Source organism: Selaginella moellendorffii, unplaced genomic scaffold (assembly GCF_000143415.4).
Source record: "Selaginella moellendorffii unplaced genomic scaffold, v1.0 SELMOscaffold_41, whole genome shotgun sequence".
Taxonomy (NCBI): domain Eukaryota; kingdom Viridiplantae; phylum Streptophyta; class Lycopodiopsida; order Selaginellales; family Selaginellaceae; genus Selaginella; species Selaginella moellendorffii.
Window position 1 is genome coordinate 58072 of NW_003314302.1, and position 19418 is coordinate 77489.

The 19418-nt window shown below is 42.7% G+C and overlaps 1 protein-coding gene across 1 annotated transcript; it reads right to left on the reverse strand.

Moving 5' to 3' along the window:
• Window positions 1-1297: 1297 nt before the first annotated feature.
• LOC112349694 lies at window positions 1298-17952 on the reverse strand. Its single transcript, XM_024684587.1, has 2 exons — window positions 17751-17952; window positions 1298-1824 (listed from the first exon to the last, which is right to left on the reverse strand). The coding sequence occupies exons 1-2, from the start codon at window positions 17798-17800 to the stop codon at window positions 1368-1370; spliced, it is 507 nt and encodes a 168-aa protein (XP_024540355.1). The 5' UTR covers window positions 17801-17952; the 3' UTR covers window positions 1298-1367.
• Between the last annotated feature and the right edge of the window lie 1466 nt (window positions 17953-19418).

Here is a 19418-nt window from a genome sequence, read left to right on the forward strand (position 1 = left end):
TACTATATAGGGTTGCTAGGTTCAATTCCCAATCCGCCTCATCCTTTCAGGTAGGGACAGTACGGTCTTAGAGTTGCCTCTTGAACATGGATGCTATTTTATTCTTTTCCTTTCTTATTATTATTACTTTATTTGTTATTATTGGCTGGAGAAAGAGCACAAAATGTCTTGGTGAGCTAGAGAGAGGAGCTTATTGAGAGCTGGGCATGACATTACACTGTAGGAATCTAAAAGTGAAAGGAAACTATTATTATTTTATTTTTTTATTATTGGCTAGAGAAAGAGTGCAAAATGTCTTGGTGAGCTAGAGGGAGGAGCTTACTGAGAGCTGGGTGACATTACACCATAGAAATCTAAAAGTGTAACTTGCAATGTATATGTTTAAAAGACTATAGTGAGCTATATTTGTAGAAGGAAAAAGGAAAAGTCCCTTGTAGATTGATCAAACAGATCATTAAAAAGTATTAACTTAGGTGCATCTCCACTGTAGTCATGCAATCAAATTTTGTGGAAGGGAAGATATATATTTGATTTGCTCCAGCACACAAACAGCACAAACATGCCATTGACCTTACCAATTCGATCATATATACCAAACAATCACACACAATGTTGTGCCATTGAATTCTTGATGACCCTGCCAGCATATGCAAGCCTTCCTCACCATTTGAACAAGAAAGACACTAGCCAACAAGCTAGAAATAGTGAATGAGAATGAACTTTTAAACGCATTTTATTATAGTCGTAACTACATCACAGCCGTTGGATTAAAGGATATCTTAGAATATACCATCCAAACCGTTAGATTTTAGTGCGGCTAGGGTTTCGCGTGGCTATGGACTTCCGGGGGCGAGGTGAGAGAGACTCGGGTATTCGTCTTCCTCTGTGCAGCGGAAAGCTGCCATCTCTGGATGTTTGGGTGGCTTGAATCCCTCGGAGCTCTCCATCCGGTTGCACCCAGACGAAGGCAACGTTTTCCATCCCCCCTCTCTCAACTCCTGGTCCAGGAGCTCAGCTGCATCTATTCTGACGCAATTTCTTCGCTCCCTGACGCATCCCTTCCCGACGCCAAGACGTGGCAAAATGCGGCGATCATCCAAGGCATCCAGCCGCCCAAGGACGAAAGGGAGCCGGCTTGGATGTCGGAGCTGTCCGAGATTTGCAGAGGTAGGATCGACGTGGACTTGCTTTTGTGCCACAAATTTCATGCTCGCCTTTCGCTACCATCTGGACGTGAACGATCCAAACGGCGTCTCCATCGACAAGGAACAAGATTGCCAGGACCTGATCACGCAAGAAGAAGAAGAGCTCTACATTGATCGTCACCTCCCTCGAGCTCAAGCTGACGAGATTGTGTGCGAGATCTGTCAAGTTTTGCCACAGTCGTACCGGAGGTTTTCCGCGTGATCAACTGGGACGTGGAGGTGAGGAGCAAAAGCTCGGCCGTTCTTGCGCATGGAAGCGACGCTGTTCTTGGGATCGAAGTCGTCAGTGGGCTGAGCCGGCAGGGATTGAACAGATGCGAGATGGAATTCTACCTGTGGGCGAGCTCGTCCAAGCTCCCGTTTTTGCAGCTGGTGACTGATTTCAAGAGTGCCGCTGTCTTTTACTATCGGTTTCCGCGGACAGGATCCATCGCCACCTTGAGGAAGCTCGTGAAGTTGATCGCGTCGAGATTGCCCCCGGACTGCAATTGTCCAGAGTCTGAAATGGCTTGGTCGATTCTGGGCTGGAAACGCTTCGGAAGCGATCATGTTGGAGAGGTATCGATTCGGCCAGTAGCTGCTCTCCAGGATCCGCGCGTGGATCCTCCAAATCTCTGGCCTCGCAGCCCCTGGATGTCGTCCACGTGGACAGTCGGAAAATCTTCCTTTGCATTCAAATCCAATGACAGGTGGTGAAACTATATTTTATTATCTCCCAGTGTTCATGGCTTTGTGGTTATAGCATGCATGCTGTAATGTTCTATTGTGTAGGGTTGCTGGGTTCGATTCCCATCCGCCTCAACTTCCAATTAAGAACAATACGGTCTTAGGGTCGCCCCCTAAACATGAATACTATTTTATTATTTTATTATTAGATTAATTGCAAGCATGAACACTATTTTATTTTACTAGTGAGAGTCAAAATCTCACCTAAGATTAACTGTGTTGAGTTTCTGGGTGTTAAGTTGGTACTAGATTATAGTAAAAAAGTAGAACCAAACTTGTAATCAATGGAATCCATTCTTACAGACTTGTCTTGGAAGTGGCATTGATACTTCTCCTAGTGAATTTGGACAAGGCACACTTACTGTAAAGGGGCAGAGTGAAGTAAACAACTGGTTTGCATACTCAGTCATCCTGTCCATGCATTGCAATGCATGGTGAATTATTGGTGGATCCTGATTCTTGACAGAAAAGGACACAAAGAATTGAAATAGATTTCAAGTGAAAGCTTTTAAAAAGCAAGCAAACCATACATAGCCTACCAGTATGTTGTCAAGTCTAAATTGAAAGTCAATAGGAAAAGGTTATTCATCCACAATTTGTATATATAGGCAATTATTGTTATTGTAAATATTGTTCTTTCTATATATAAAATTGGGCATTAGCTTAGAACTCAAGTGAAAACTTAATACTCAATGACGAGCTCGTTTCTGCTCGACCATTTCCACTTGTGAAAATTGCTCAAACATCTGTTTTTCCAATTAGAGCTTCCTCCTGGATACTGTCAGGAATCCCCCAATTCTTGCCACATTCCTTACTCTCGCCAAATTCTTGACCCGCAGATTACATTCCTAACTCTCAAGACACTTCCCTATTCCTAGCTTTCTGATTTCCCGTATGATTCCTGATTCTCAAACCACATTCTTGATGATGATGTGACACCTTCTTGACCTCAGCTATATTTAGGTTGTCCTCGATCCAAGAGTGGTGGAGCTTCATCAACCTATAATATATATACATGAGCCTTGTTCCATTTCTCCACAATCTGAATCAATGCCAATCTAAGGCCTCTTCTCCATCTCCTCTAGCTTTTCTATTTGTCTTCTGTATTTTCCAATCCTGATCTTGTTGAGGGTCTTGACAATTTGATTTAGATTGTGGTTTTTGCTTTTGCTTTAGCTCGTTTTGGTTGTTTGATTGCCTTTGCCTTTTTCCCCCTTTTCTTTCTTCTTTGCCAATAAAGTCTCCAAGCCATCCTGATTCCTTCGCCAAAGTCCTTGCAAAAATCCAGTCTAAGAATACCAAGTTGAAGGCAGCCCTTCTTCACATGCAACAGGAGCTTGCTTCACTTTCGGCTCAAGGATTAAGTAGAGTTCTTTGTGAGACACAAAATCCCTAGGCCCCAAAGTGGAGCCGGAAGGGCGCCACATGGTAGTGGCCGAAGCGAGAGCCAAACGAGCGTAACACGTTTGGACCAAAAGCTCCGACTTGAAAAGTCAAGAGCGGGAGTGGAACTCCCAACGAAGTGCTCGAGGAACGAGCACGAAGCGAGCAAAAGGCAAGGCTCCAAAAAGGGACCCAAAAGGACCAACACATGACACGTGGGAGTGTCCGAGATGGACCCGAGATGGAGTCCGAGATGGAGTCCGAGATGGAGTCCGAGGTGGACCCGAGATGGACCCGAGTTGGAGTCCAAAGTGGAGTCCGAGATGGACCCGAGATGGAGTCCGAGATGGAGTCCGAGATGGAGTCCGAGGTGGACCCGAGATGGACCCGAAATGGAGTCCGAGATGGAGTCTGAGATAGACCCGAGATGGAGTCCGAGATGGAGTCCGAGATGGAGTCCGAGGTGGACCCGAGATGGACCCGAAATGGAGTCCGAGATGGAGTCCGAGATGGACCCGAGGTGGAGTCCGAGATGGAGTCCGAGATGGACCCGAGATGGACCCGAGATGGAGTCCGAGATGGAGTCCGAGATGGAGTCCGAGATGGAGTCCGAAGTCGAGACCGAGACCGGAACCGAGACCGGGACCGAGACCGAGACCGAGACCGAGATCAGGACCGAGACCGAGACCGGAACCGAGACCGGGACCGAGACCGAGACCGAGACCGAGATCAGGACCGAGACCGAGACCGAGGCCGAGGCCAAGACCGAGCCCGAGCCCGAGTCCGAGTCCGAATCCGAGTCCGAGTCCGAGTCCGAGTCCGAGTCCGAGTCCGAGTCCGAGTCCGGAGCCTGAGAGGGTGAAAGCCCAAAGCGTTCGTCTCCCAGACCCTGGGGGGTTTGGTGAGCTCCAAAAGTATAGTAGGGGGAGGACTGCAGTGGAGCCAGTTTGGCCAGGAAAGGCCAGTTTGGCCCAGGAAGGCCAGACCCAGTGTTGGGTGATGAACTGACCACTGGGAAGTCCAAGACTAGAGTGAATACGGACCGACAAGCGGGGTAGCTTGGTGAAGTGTTCAAGAGCCGGCTCTAGTTCCCCCGGGAGATTGACTGGCCGATGCTCCCAGTCCAAGTGTGGATGGCACTACCTACTTGGATACCAAGCGTGGCTCAATGGAACCTCGCTCTAAGCCCATGGCTAGAGCACCTAAAGGCGATAGGTGGGGAGAGTACCCAGGTGGCTCGCGTAAGGCCACAGTGTTCCGAAATGTTGTCCCAAAGGCCCAGACTGTGGAAAGGAAGAGGAGCAGTCCTCTGGGGTAGTGACCAAGGACACAGTCATGTGGTGAGGAAGTCCCAGACGACCGTGGGACTTAGTGGTCGGGCCTGTGGGCCTCGATCCAGTGGCAGTGTTGGCAAACACGGCCAGGGGCAGAAAGGGACTTGGTAGGAACTGACAAAGGGACTTTGGGGAAGGCAATTCCCCAGGTCTGTGGGCATCCTAAGGATGCTAAGGAGTGGATCTAGGATGACCACTCGTGGACACATGGCCCAGTCTTGGAGAGACGAGGTGGTGATGCAAGTGGTGTTGAACCACTAGTGCAGCAAAGGTGAATGGGCATTGCCTTAGCGTAACGGGCCGAGACGTCAGTGGTACCTTTGGGTGTCGGTCTCAGGACCGGACACGTGGAGCACTTGGACCAGGTGCAGGTGTGGAGTGGCATGGATGCCATTCTTGGGGCTAGCAAGTCCCAAGTCCTGAATTGGACTGATGGAGGTTGTGAATGAGACTCCTCCAAGTGGTCGGAGGTGTGGTTAAGTGACTAAAGTAGAATGGAAAATCTAGTCGCTTACATTCTTGAACTGAAGGTGAGTTTCCCAGCGAAGTTCTCAAGCAAGCGTTTGGAACTTCGCGAATTCCTAAACTAGATGGAGCTGATCTTTGCACTTCAACATCAGCGGTACCCCACTCCCGAGTCTCACATCAGCGCAATCGGGACATTGCTCAAAGGTGCAACTTTGTCATGGTTTTCTTCTCTCCTGGAGAAGAGCATGAAAGGGGTTGTGGTTCTGGAGCTGATGGATCTTCAGTTGTTCAAAGACATGTTTTGGCGAGATAGATTGAGTTTGGGCTGCCACCACAAAGATGAGATGTCTCTCTCAAGGGTCTCATCCTGCGTCGATCTATGCTGCGGAGTTCTAACTCCTTGCCTTGGACACTTAGTGGGATGAGCAGCCCCTAATTGATTAATTTCGTTTCGGCCTCAACAACAGTATCAAGGATTTGTTGCTCACCATGGAGGATCTCACGGACCTATCGGACGCCATCAACAAAACTATTCGATGTGACAATCATCTCTTTGAATGTCATCAGGAAAGTCGCCGCACCGCCGTTTTCTCGTCCCAGACTAAGGAATCCCAGCTTGAGTCTTTAGGGCATACTCTTGAACCTACTGCTCCGGTCCCAATGGATATTTTTGGTACTCCCCGACTCATCAAAGGGAAGCTGAGTCCTGCTGAGAAGCAATATTAAGTATCTTAGAATCTTTGCCTCTACTATGCTGATCTTAATCACAAAGCGGCTATCTGTCCCAAGAAGCCTCCCCGACTACTGGAGTTCACTTTGCCTCAACGTCCACCTTTGTTGCCATCGGGAAACGACCCTGTCCAAACAGAGTAGGAGCTGTCTGTTTGGACTCCTCAAATAAAAATCACTTTTCTTCTTTATCAAACTCCTCACGACCTTTCATCAAAGCCAACACCAATTCTTGCAACTTCTGCATCCCTTGTCTCCTTTCTTTCACTGGACAATCAGGACTCAAGGCTCTGGCGCTATTGGACTCGGGTGCAACTTTCAACTTCATGGACATGAACTTTGCTACCCGACATCACGTTCCTGTTTCTCCTACCATACAGGATCTGAGGGTTGAAGGCATCAACGGGCATTTTTTGTCTCCATCTTCTAGACTTAGGGAACCATTGCCCATTCGAGTACACATCGGGTCCACCGTCACTGATATTACCTTCAACATCATCAACAACAAGTCCTCCTTTGTGGTCCTTGGCCTTCCTTGGTTCCAATTGCACCAGCCTTAAATCTATTGGAAGGAATTATAGGTCGTCTCTCCCACGTCACCATCTCCCACATCTTCCCCTGTTATTCATCGAGTCCAAATCAGAAAAAGTTCCCTAAGCTCAAATTAGGGTTCTATTCCCAATTCTATGAAGTTTTCACCGTCTTTGCTCCCTATCCCTCAATCTTCTTTTCCCTCTTTTCAATCTTACACTAGACAGTATCCTTGTCCCATCATTCCATTTAGTTGTACGCCTCCTCCTATCTCCACAATTACTTTGAATGAACTCCTTCACAAAGAACATGTTTTCCTTTTTGCTTTGCATATTTCTCCTGTCAATCTTCCTGAGAAGTATCATGATTTTAGGGATGTGTTTGACAAGATAAAAGCTAGTGTACTACCTATTCATTGGCCTTACAACTGTCCCATTGATTTATAGGAAGGAGTGTCACCTCCATAGGGGCTTATCTACGGGTTATCTGCGTCCGAGCTTAAGGCCCTTAAAGAGTATGTGGACGAGAACCTTGCATCGGGGTACATTTAGCATTTGCAGTCTCTGGCTGGAGCACTTGTCTACTTTGTCAAGAAGAAGGATGGGAGTTTGCAGTTAGTCATCAACTACCGAGGTTTGAACAAGGTGATTGTTCGGAATCGTTATTTGCTGCCCCTGATCTCGGACCTGTTGAATCTATTTCAATTCTTTGTGTCCTTTTCTGTCAAGAATCAGGATCCACCAATAATTCACCATGCATTGCAATGCATGGACGGGATGACTGAGTATGCAAACCAGTTGTTTACTTCACTCTGCCCCTTTACAGTAAGTGTGCCTTGTCCAAATTCACTAGGAGAAGTATCAATGCCACTTCCAAGACAAGTCTGTAAGAATGGATTCCATTGATTACAAGTTTGGTTCTACTTCTTTACTATGATCTAGTACCAACTTAACACCCAGAAACTCAACACAGTTAATCTTAGGTGAGATTTTGACTCTCACTAGTAAAATAAAATAGTGTTCATGCTTGCAATTAATCTAATAATAAAATAATAAAATAGTATTCATGTTTAGGGGGCGACCCTAAGACCGTATTGTTCTTAATTGGAAGTTGAGGCGGATGGGAATCGAACCCAGCAACCCTACACAATAGAACATTACAGCATGCATGCTATAACCACAAAGCCATGAACACTGGGAGATAATAAAATATAGTTTCACCACCTGTCATTGGATTTGAATGCAAAGGAAGATTTTCCGACTGTCCACGTGGACGACATCCAGGGGCTGCGAGGCCAGAGATTTGGAGGATCCACGTGCGGATCCTGGAGAGCAGCTACTGGCCGAATCGATACCTCTCCAACATGATCGCTTCCGAAGCGTTTCCAGCCCAGAATCGACCAAGCCATTTCAGACTCTGGACAATTGCAGTCTGGGGGCAATCTCGACGCGATCAACTTCACGAGCTTCCTCAAGGTGGCGATGGATCCTGTCCGCGGAAACCGATAGTAAAAGACAGCGGCACTCTTGAAATCAGTCACCAGCTGCAAAAACGGGAGCTTGGACGAGCTTGCCCACAGGTAGAATTCCATCTCGCATCTGTTCAATCCCTGCCGGCTCAGCCCACTGACGACTTCGATCCCAAGAACAGCGTCGCTTCCATGTGCAAGAACGGCCGAGCTTTTGCTCCTCACCTCCACGTCCCAGTTGATCACGCAGAAAACCTCCGGTACGACTGTGGCAAAACTTGACAGATCTCACACACAATCTCGTCAGCTTGAGCTCGAGGGACGTGACGATCAATGTAGAGCTCTTCTTCTTCTTGCGTGATCAGGTCCTGGCAATCTTGGCAATTTTGCCGCGTCTTGGCGTCGGGAAGGGATGCGTCAGGGAGCGAAGCAATTGTGTCAGAATAGATGCAGCTGAGCTCCTGGACCAGGAGTTGAGAGAGAGGAGATGGAAAACGTCGCCTTCGTCTGGGTGCAACCGGATGGAGAGCTCCGAGGGAGAATGCTATGGCTAAAGAGAAGTAGAAGCTAGGAGTCATCATGTTTTCTTCTTCCTCTATATCAGAGTTAGTAAAATAAAAATCTAAATCATAGAAGGCTTTAGGAATTGGTGGTATCGCTCATCAATCTTTAGCAACCTTTGCTTCTTGTCAAGAAGCTCACTTAGTTGCTTATAGATTTAAGTACTCTCTATATTGATACCAACATCTATAAGTTTGTGCTGAATCGAAACATCTCAAAATGCCATCACTAATTTCAACTCTAGTCTTGCCAATAATGCAGTCATAACCTTAGTCTACTATTGCAACCTTGCTTCCCACTGGGTTTGTGTTCTGAACACTCCCACCAATCCCAATACCTCTTGTATTGAGTGGCAAGTCTTTTGCTCTATAGGGTAAGTCCTCACTTCCATTAGAATCAACTTTAGTGCCATCCATGCTCATTGTATTATCCTCATTGCCACCTAGATTGTCATAATTGCCACTTCTCTACGCATCACTAGCTCCTTTCGTTATTCCATATGCTCTAATTGAAAATTCGTCTTTTTAGTTGTCCTTAGCTACTTCTATTAGAGAAAACTGTGGCAATGATTAAAGATCTTTTGTTGTGTACATCCTAAACTCATCAAAGATGATGTCCCTACTCATGATCATTTTTTGAGTCTCGAGGTTAAAGAGCTTATAGCCTTTCATTGTGTCTACATATCCAACAAGGACACACTTTTGGCTAGTGCTCAAGTTGGCTAGTGCTTTGTGCTTTTTCAACACATGCACATAGCAAATGCTTTCAAAAACACATAGATGGCTCATGTTTGGTTTTACACCATACCACACTTCATATGGAGTCTTCTCTGATACAACTGTTTTAAATTGGCAATTACACTATTGCGATGATTTCACACTATAATGAGTTTGGTAAGCTGAAGTCTTGCAAAAGATTTTGTGTTGCCTCTTGGAATGTGTGATTCATTTGCACTACTACACCATTCTGCTATTATATAATAGGATTGAGAATTGCTATTATATTTTGAGGAATTACAATTTTTATAAACAACCATCACAGTTGAGGAATTCTTTGGATGTATACTCTTTGCCTCCATCACTTTTTAGCATTTTGATTTTCTTTCCTGTCCACAACTCCACTTGTATTCCTTGAATTTCTTGAAGGCTTCTGACTTGAGTTGAGGAGTCATTGCTATGATTTATGAGAAGTCGTTTATGAAGGTCACGAAGTATAACTTCTTGTCTCTAGAAAATGTGGGCATATTCCTAAAAAAATCGAATGAGTTGGTGCTAGAATTTCTTTAGCACAATTCATGGTTGTTTATAGACAAGGGAGTTGGTGGAATTTACTGATTGCACACAATTTGCAAAATTCATTGCACATGATAAGGTGATATTCAAACTTTTTACCATTTCTTTTGCCACTAGTTCTTTAATGTTTTGTAGGTTTATGTGGTTAAGTCTTCTGTGCCATGTTTAGAGTTCTTTATCCCAGCGAGGAGAGCTTTCACTGGCTACACCATCTTGGCATTAAGTTGATAAAGACTAGCATGTCTTCTCCTACAAGTTATTCCATTTTTTTTCATGTCTATGATTGTGCACATCCTCTTTGTTAATGTGATCTTGAAATCACAATCAACAATCTTTCCCACAATTAGAAGAGCATGTAACACCTAGGTGTGTCAAATAGTTAAACTCACCCCTATTTGTGTAGCACATGTGGTTTTTAGCCTTTATCCTATGGTGATTTACCATAGAATAACACCACAAAGTGGAACTTAAACCCTTCATAAGCCACATGTCACTTGCCATGTGTCCAAAGGATAATGGTGTGGAATCCGAGTTTTAGGGCCTTGGGCCACTGAATGAAGGAACAGTGCCAAACCCCCAAGCATGGAGCCAAAGAGCAATGGCATTAGAGCACAGAATGACTCCCGAGCATATAACCCAAGGAGCAAAAGGACAGGAGCATGGAGCAACTTGGATTAGTTCTAGAGCAACTAGCATCTCAATGCCAGGACCAGTATGCAAAACGGAGCCAAACAAAGTTTGGCGCTATTTTGGCATACCGGTGGCCTAACGCGAAGACATGGGTACTCCACCAGCTAGCATGGAATGGAATTTGGGTTTAGACCCAAGCCAGATGTAAAACAAGGATAAACACATAAGTGGGAACTAGACTATACCTCAAATTAGTTGGCCATACCCAACCTACCCACTATCCCTACTATACATTTAGAACCCCTTACATTCCCCCGCCCCCCCCCCTTGAGGAACACATGCTTTAGGATTTCACCCCAAGCTTCCCTTAGTATCAGGAGTTAGTCTCTAGGACAAGCTCAAAACTCATTAAATATGAAATGTCCTTAGATTGCAAATTTGGACACGGGACAAACACCATTATATTCAGGACAATCTTTACATTCCGTAAATATGCCAAATGAGTAAATTTAAACACTTTCCATAAATAGTATTTGGGACCAAAATGAAATTAACACAAAGGGCATGATAATGAGGGTGTTTGGCAGACACAGTAAGTTATCATTTAGTGAATATTGAGGGACTAATTTCAATATTGCAGGGGTTCTTGATAGTAGTAAGTGCAAGCCAATAAAAGGAGTTTCTCAAACTGGGCCGAATATTCTCAGTAACAAACACATAGGGTTCCTACCTTATATTTATCCGATTTAAGTGCACAGTCAATAACCAGTTTTTCAACTAGCTCAAGTGGGAACTAATAATGGGTCTAGAATTATTGACCTCCTGCCATCGTGGCAGTAAGGAAAGAATATCCGAAAGGACTAGCCGACAAGTAACTTTCGATATCCGAATTCACATTCGCGACACTCTCCCCCCCTAGGGAAGAATTGATATCCTCATCGATGCATACTTGAGTCTAGACCACTGGCAAGGAAACAACTCTAGAAAAAATTCATGGTGATCACACTATGTGAGAAATGCACCAACTTAAATGAGTGAAAGTAACCTCTTTGACTAACGCAAATGCGCTACTAGCTCAGACACCTTCTGCCCGTCACCAACAAGGAAATGACCAACAGAGTTAGCCACCCTTGCTGCTCTGGGTGTCACCAAACTTACAAAAGTGTGATACGCCTCTGCCTACAAGGACATAGAGAGAGAAGCTAGAGGCCCCAACCCTCTTGAGCAAAGAAACTAAACCCATTAGTAAGGTTTAAATAGACTACTGTAAACAGGTAGTTAGAGTTGTTTACACGGTCAAGCCCTTTCAACAGAATAAGGAACATTGACAAAGAGGCAGGTTATGTGACCAGCCGACTGTAGCTACCCCATGACTAAAGATTTCACCATCTAACAAAATTCAATAACTAGTGTATCATCAAGGACACTCAATGACAAAACATAACTATCAAAGATTATAGACAAAATGCCAAATAACTTACAAAAGATAATGCAAAGAATACAAAGTATCATCGACTGGTAAGAAAAATGTTTACAAATGTATCATCCGAAGGAGATAACATCCAACCTATCAGAAGTAATGGTAATAATAGTCAACAGAGTAGAATGAATATTGCAAAGAAAACAAACCCTCATTCATGCCAACCATCACACTAACTAATTTGAATAGATCCTAGTCAATAATACCAAAGAACCAGAGTTGCTCAGCAAGTGTTAGCAACATCCTACCGATATTTCAAACCTAAAAGATCAATCCAGAGCAAACCACAAAGAACATGTGGTAATGCGAAAAGCCAAAAGCCATCAAAGAAAATAACTATCATAAAAGATTATCAATCATCTTATCATTGAAAAGATGCATGATCACTGTCGAAGAAGGAATCCACCATCCCGAAGAATAGCAAATCATTCTAGATCAACAATAACCAAGCAAAACTTTTTGACAAGAATAATCAACTATCCTAAATTATAGTCAATCATTACCAATGATTGCCAGATGTAAATACTAACTTCAACATTGAAGCTAATGAGCTAAAAAAATGCTTTCCCCAACAACTTCAAACAAATGAACCACAAGCATGAAAACTCAAAGAACCAAAAACTCAAAGAAGTTTATAGCCAAGTCTTGTATAACAATGATCATGAGTCGCACATGAACTAATTTCAATACTAAAGAAGAAATCATGGTACAACCCACAACATCTTTCTCAACACATCCATAAGCTAAACTTCATAATGTGAAGCTAATGAAAAGCATGTTTACATCAATCCAAAAGTTAACCATAACAAAGCTATGTTCAACAAGTGATCATCTAATCGATCCTCCATAAATCCATCTATAGCAACACATAACTCACTTCACAACAAGCAGAAGAAGAATCATCAATGATCGATATATCCCAATTGAAATCCAATAAAGACTCAAATATTCAATATCGATCACTAATTCATCCTCTCATAAAGTTAGTATAGTCCACGACTATATCACTTTTCAAGGAAAAGCTAAAGCTCAACCTTTATTAAACAATCTCGTCTAAAACACAATTAACTCAATTTGCCACTCAGCTCATTTAAACGTCAATACAGTTGCTAATTAGAAAATGCACCAAATGCCAATAACACAAAGCTATAGCCCAAACATTAACACTTTGCATTGAGACTAATGAAACTCAATATTAATCCTACAGAAAAATAGAAAGCAAGAGTGAATCACCACTCAAAGCTCTTTAGCAACCAAGCTAACTAAACATGAAGATACCTGTAAGCTCCTGAGTTTAGACTTCCGGAGAGGTCACCCAACCCAATACTATTCAAACCCAAGGACGTTTAACCCCAAATATCCCAAAACCATTAATTGATTGAAAAAGGGGGTACACTCTTATTCATGGGCACTTTCCCTCTATATTTGAACCCCATAGACCGTCTCTTGAGTCGTTCCCTTTGGTTGTTTATAATACCTTAGTTAGTATCTAAGACTAATCCTTCAACAATACTCAGTTTCAAATAACACATCATCAAAGAGTGATTCACCACATCCAAAACTCAATAAAATCCAATACTATAGACCAAACATAACTAAATGATATCGACAAAGGAATCAACATGCCAACATGGAAAAACCATGCAAGTCTAATGACACGATCCTCCGCAACACCATCTGGTAAAGCAAGCCCATCAATGCTAAATCTTCATCGAGCGCAACAAGTGTCTAACAATTCTCGACAAAGTCTACAAGCAATCACTAGTTGCCAAGCAACCAATAATCATTCTTTCAACTTACCTTCACAAGATCCAAACACTAAACTCATGTTATTGAGTTATATACTTGGCCAATATGAACATAATACCCCAGGCATGAGATAAAAGTTTATGGACAATCACAAACTAAATGACAACTTGAATCTAACTCAACCGCAATAAGCTCATCAACACGTTTAGCCAATAGCTCTGAGCATGCCTTGAAGAGGCTAGCTATACATGATCAACACTCAATCAAAACTAAAGTGAAGACCATGAGATGCACTCATATTGGTACACAACCTCTTCTTAGATAAAGCTATAATACGGGTACCAACATCTTAAACTCAATAACTAAGTTGGACATCACCATCCTCAGCCAAGGTGCAAAGCTACCAAGACCAAGTCAAGATCAATAAGAGCTCACTACTCTCATAGAGTGTAACAAAATGCAAGGTGCAACCTGCCACTAAATAAAACGCTATAGAAGAAAGGCATAAGGGTCACCCTTCTTAGAAAAGTGCAACGGCCACTTTTCTATACCAACTCCAGACTCTATCCAACTCAATTGCCTTAGCCCCAAAAGTCATCATTTCTTTCAAGCTGCATCATACAAACTACTTACTAAGGTCTAAGCCAACCAAAGTCAACTCTAACCCTTTCACTAGTTTGTACTGACTTACGAAAATGGAATGGTTTTCAGGCAAAGTGATCAATAGATCAGTTATTGGAAAAGTCTAAGAAAATTTGTGGAAAATTTTCCATCCTAGAGAAAGAATGACTCTCAATCTAGGAATATAAACTTTCAAAACTTAACCAACTTCCTCCTGCTAACAATTTCATATAGTTTCATCTCAACACAAATTCTCATGACCCATAGTATGCTTAAGCCTTGAACACCATTGAAAATTTAGTCAAAGCTACTTCAATGCTACTATATGCAAGTAGACTAGCTTCACTATCAACCACTTTGGGATTGATCATCGTTTAACCAAGCAACTTCATAAACACATTGCTCACTATCACATGGATATGATATAGAAATCACAAAGACTTGATCATTAATTGAGCAACACCACAAGAACTGCTAATGTCATTACTTTTAAGGTTTATGTGAATATCAAATGTCAACTCGATTCGATAAAATATAACATAAATGCCACATTCCACCGATAGAGATTTACAACACCCAACACCACTAATTTTTATTCACAACACGAACAAACTCATGCCATTCTCTATCTGACCAAACTCAAAACTAATCTAACACCAAGCTACTCAAGGAGCAATAACAAGGTTCCCTAGAAAAGAATTAAGCATTGTAACCCAAATCTTCAATAACAAGCCTAAATAAAATGGTTTAGTGCTTCACCGCTATCCATCCCATAACTTGCCACTTGTAAAACTATCATTTCCAATGGACCAATAGACTAATCCCTGTAACCTTGATTGGTTCATTTATAATCATGCCTAAGAAGGATCCACTAGTGCCATGCTAAACAACTACAAACCAGATATTTGCCACTCATAGCAAACCTAAGGAAGGTTTACTTTCCCCCATGGTACATAGAACAACTCATAGAACCATTGGAACAACTTATGGAACCACTAATAAGCTAACATTAATCCTGCCAACTCAAAGTGTAACTTTGAGTTGCTAATGTGCCTCACTTATGAGCCCAAGTGCAAACTCGTGCAAATGGAACAACTCAATCCCTCTTATGAGCCCAAGAGCAAGCTCACATTATTACGGTACAGAAAGGTAACCAAATCCATACCTAAGGAACGATTGTAGGTGGTTTCTATACTATTATATTGGTTTATTGGATGATAACTTACTTGGATTACTTTTGTGTTCTAATCTAAGCTTTATTCACTGATAATTAAAACTCTAAGATATCATTGTTTATGATTTTAATATTGTTCAATTATTGATCTTTGAGTTTGGGCCAGTATAGGCAGACTAGCTTCGACACTTTGTGTGCATAGTGAAATCTTTTTATTTACACGATCATGCCCTTTCAACAGAATAAAGAACATCAACAGAGAGGAGGGTTATGTGACCAGTCAACAGTAGCTACCCCACTTTAACTACCTATTTACAGTAATCTATCTTGATGGGTTTGATTTCTTTGGGGTTTAGGGTTTAGGGTTTTAGGGTAAAAACCTTAGTGTTTCAGATGGTCACTTGTGCTTCAAACTACTATCACTACCATACATTTAAAACGTGCCACATAAATAGTCAAATGGACTCCAAATCTTCCTTTGCATTCCAAATCTAATAAGAGGCATTGAAACTATATTTTATTATCTCCCAGTGTTCAAGGTTTTGTCGTTATAGCATAAGTTCTTCTACTATATAGGGTTGCTAGGTTCAATTCCCAATCCGCCTCATCCTTTCAAGTAGGGACAGTACAGTCTTAGAGTTGCCTCCTGAACATGGATGCTATTTTATTATTTTCCTTTTTTATTATTATTATTTTATTATTTTATTTTATTTTTATTGGCTGGAGAAAGAGCGCAAAATGTCTTGGTGAGCTAGAGAGAGGAGCTTATTGAGAGCTGGGCATGACATTACACTGTAGGAATCTAAAAGTGAAAGGAAAATATTATTATTTTATTTTTTTATTATTGGCTGGAGAAGGAGTGCAAAATGTCTTGGTGAGCTAGAGGGAGGAGCTTACTGAGAGCTGGGTGACATTACACCATAGAAATCTAAAACTATAACTTGCAGTGTACATGTTTAAAAAATTATAGTGAGCTATATCTATAGAAGGAAAAGGGAAAAGTCCCTTGTAGATTGATCAAACAGATCATTAAAAAGTATTAACTTAGGTGCATCTCCACTGTAGTCATGCAATCAAATTTTGTGGAAGGGAAGATATATATTTGATTTGCTCCAGCACACAAACAGCACAAACATGCCATTGACCTTACCAATTCGATCATATATACCAAACAATCACACACAATGTTGTGCCATTGAATTCTTGATGACCCTGCCAGCATATGCAAGCCTTCCTCACCATTTGAACAAGAAAGACACTAGCCAACAAGCTAGAAATAGTGAATGAGAATGAACTTTTAAACGCATTTTATTATAGTCGTAACTACATCACAGCCGTTGGATTAAAGGATATCTTAGAATATACCATCCAAACCGTTAGATTTTAGTGCGGCTAGGGTTTCGCGTGGCTATGGACTTCCGGGGGCGAGGTGAGAGAGACTCGGGTATTCGTCTTCCTCTGTGCAGCGGAAAGCTGCCATCTCTGGATGTTTGGGTGGCTTGAATCCCTCGGAGCTCTCCATCCGGTTGCACCCAGACGAAGGCAACGTTTTCCATCCCCCCTCTCTCAACTCCTGGTCCAGGAGCTCAGCTGCATCTATTCTGACGCAATTTCTTCGCTCCCTGACGCATCCCTTCCCGACGCCAAGACGTGGCAAAATGCGGCGATCATCCAAGGCATCCAGCCGCCCAAGGACGAAAGGGAGCCGGCTTGGATGTCGGAGCTGTCCGAGATTTGCAGAGGTAGGATCGACGTGGACTTGCTTTTGTGCCACAAATTTCATGCTCGCCTTTCGCTACCATCTGGACGTGAACGATCCAAACGGCGTCTCCATCGACAAGGAACAAGATTGCCAGGACCTGATCACGCAAGAAGAAGAAGAGCTCTACATTGATCGTCACCTCCCTCGAGCTCAAGCTGACGAGATTGTGTGCGAGATCTGTCAAGTTTTGCCACAGTCGTACCGGAGGTTTTCCGCGTGATCAACTGGGACGTGGAGGTGAGGAGCAAAAGCTCGGCCGTTCTTGCGCATGGAAGCGACGCTGTTCTTGGGATCGAAGAAATCAGTGGGCTGAGCCGGCAGGGATTGAACAGATGCGAGATGGAATTCTACCTGTGGGCGAGCTCGTCCAAGCTCCCGTTTTTGCAGCTGGTGACTGATTTCAAGAGTGCCGCTGTCTTTTACTATCGGTTTCCGCGGACAGGATCCATCGCCACCTTGAGGAAGCTCGTGAAGTTGATCGCGTCGAGATTGCCCCCGGACTGCAATTGTCCAGAGTCTGAAATGGCTTGGTCGATTCTGGGCTGGAAACGCTTCGGAAGCGATCATGTTGGAGAGGTATCGATTCGGCCAGTAGCTGCTCTCCAGGATCCGCGCGTGGATCCTCCAAATCTCTGGCCTCATTCGTCCACGTGGACAGTCAGATGGATTCCAAATCTTCTTTTGCATTCCAAATCCAATAAGAGGTGCTGAAACTATATTTTATTATCTCCCAGTGTTCATGGCTTTGTGGTTATGGCATGCACGCTGTAATGTTCTATTGTGTAGGGTTGCTGGGTTCGATTCCCATCCTCCTCAACTTCCAATTAAGAACAATACGGTCTTAGGGTCGCCCCCTAAACATGAATACTATTTTATTATTTTATTATTAGATTAATTGCAAGCATGAACACTATTTTATTTTACTAGTGAGAGTCAAAATCTCACCTAAGATTAACTGTGTTGAGTTTCTGGGTGTTAAGTTGGTATTAGATCATAGTAAAGAAGCAGAACCAAACTTGTAATCAATGGAATCCATTCTTACAGACTTGTCTTGGAAGTGGCATTGATACTTCTCCTAGTGAATTTGGACAAGGCACACTTACTGTAAAGGGGCAGAGTGAAGTAAACAACTAGTTTGCATACTCAGTCATCCCGTCCATGCATTGCAATGCATGGTGAATTATTGGTGGATCCTGATTCTTGACAGAAAAGGACACAAAGAATTGAAATAGATTTCAAGTGAAAGCTTTTAAAAAGCAAGCAAACCATACATAGCCTAACACTATGTTGTCAAGTCTAAATTGAAAATCAATAGGAAAAGGTTATTCATCCACAATTTGTATATATTAGCAATATATAATATTGGGCATTAGCTCAGAACTCAAGTGAAAACCTAATACTCAATAACAAGCTCATTACTATTTGACCACTTTCACTTGTAAAAACCGCTTGAATATCCAGTTTTCCAATCGAAGCTTCAACAAGTGTGAGTGATGGGAGAATCCACCAAATGGAAAGAACCATTTACCTGGATGGGCTTCAAGAGACCCTCCCTTGTCATCTACCAATTTATATATGACTTTGTACAAGACCTTCACTGTCACACCTTCAGCTGCGTGCGTACATTGAAAGAAGATTGCTCCACTCTCAATTGCCAAATCTACACAAGCATATGAAGAGCGAAGAAAAACAATGCCAATACCAAGCACAACTTTTGAGAACAATGTTTAGCTGGTATGGCTCAACACTAGAGTCCTCTCCAAATGCTATAGTGCTTGCAAGATTTGCAAGCATCACCTTCCTTTGCTAGCTTGAGAGGTTAGACGACAATCATGCATGCATCCTTTCTAGACACCTAAAATACTAATGGCATTCTTGTCACGAGCAACGGTTCTGTGCTTAACTCCATCCATCAAACCCTATTCACTTGAAAATTTTGAAGTGTATAATGAAAGATTGCACCTTTTATTTCAATTACGAGGCATGGGTTTGGTTTTTGGATTGCACTCCATATATCTCCTTGAACCTCCTAAGTTTTATCCTTAAGCTTACCATCTGAAATTTCTAAATATTTATAATGAGGAGTTGCTAAACTTTCTGGGCTGCCAAATTCAGCTAATGGTAGCCATCCGATAGGGGGATAATTGTCTTTAACCACATCTTTGCAAATAATCGTTCTAATGTTTGCTTTCAACCAATAGGAGGTGGCTAATTGCCTTGGCAAGAGAGGAAGGTGCTATGACACAAATGTGTTGACCAGTATTAATGCTTAACCTTTTGCAGTGGAAATTTATTGGGTCATTTG

What these genes read in the sequence shown, in the direction of transcription:
- LOC112349694 (XM_024684587.1), bottom strand. Translation starts at nt 17,800, where the DNA reads ATGCAAAAGAAGATTTGGAATCCATCTGACTGTCCACGTGGACGAATG. An exon ending in TGTCCACGTGGACGAATGAG is followed by an intron (nt 1,825 to 17,750) that starts GCCAGAGATTTG and finishes AGGGGCTGCGAG; the next exon opens with GCCAGAGATTTGGAGGATCC.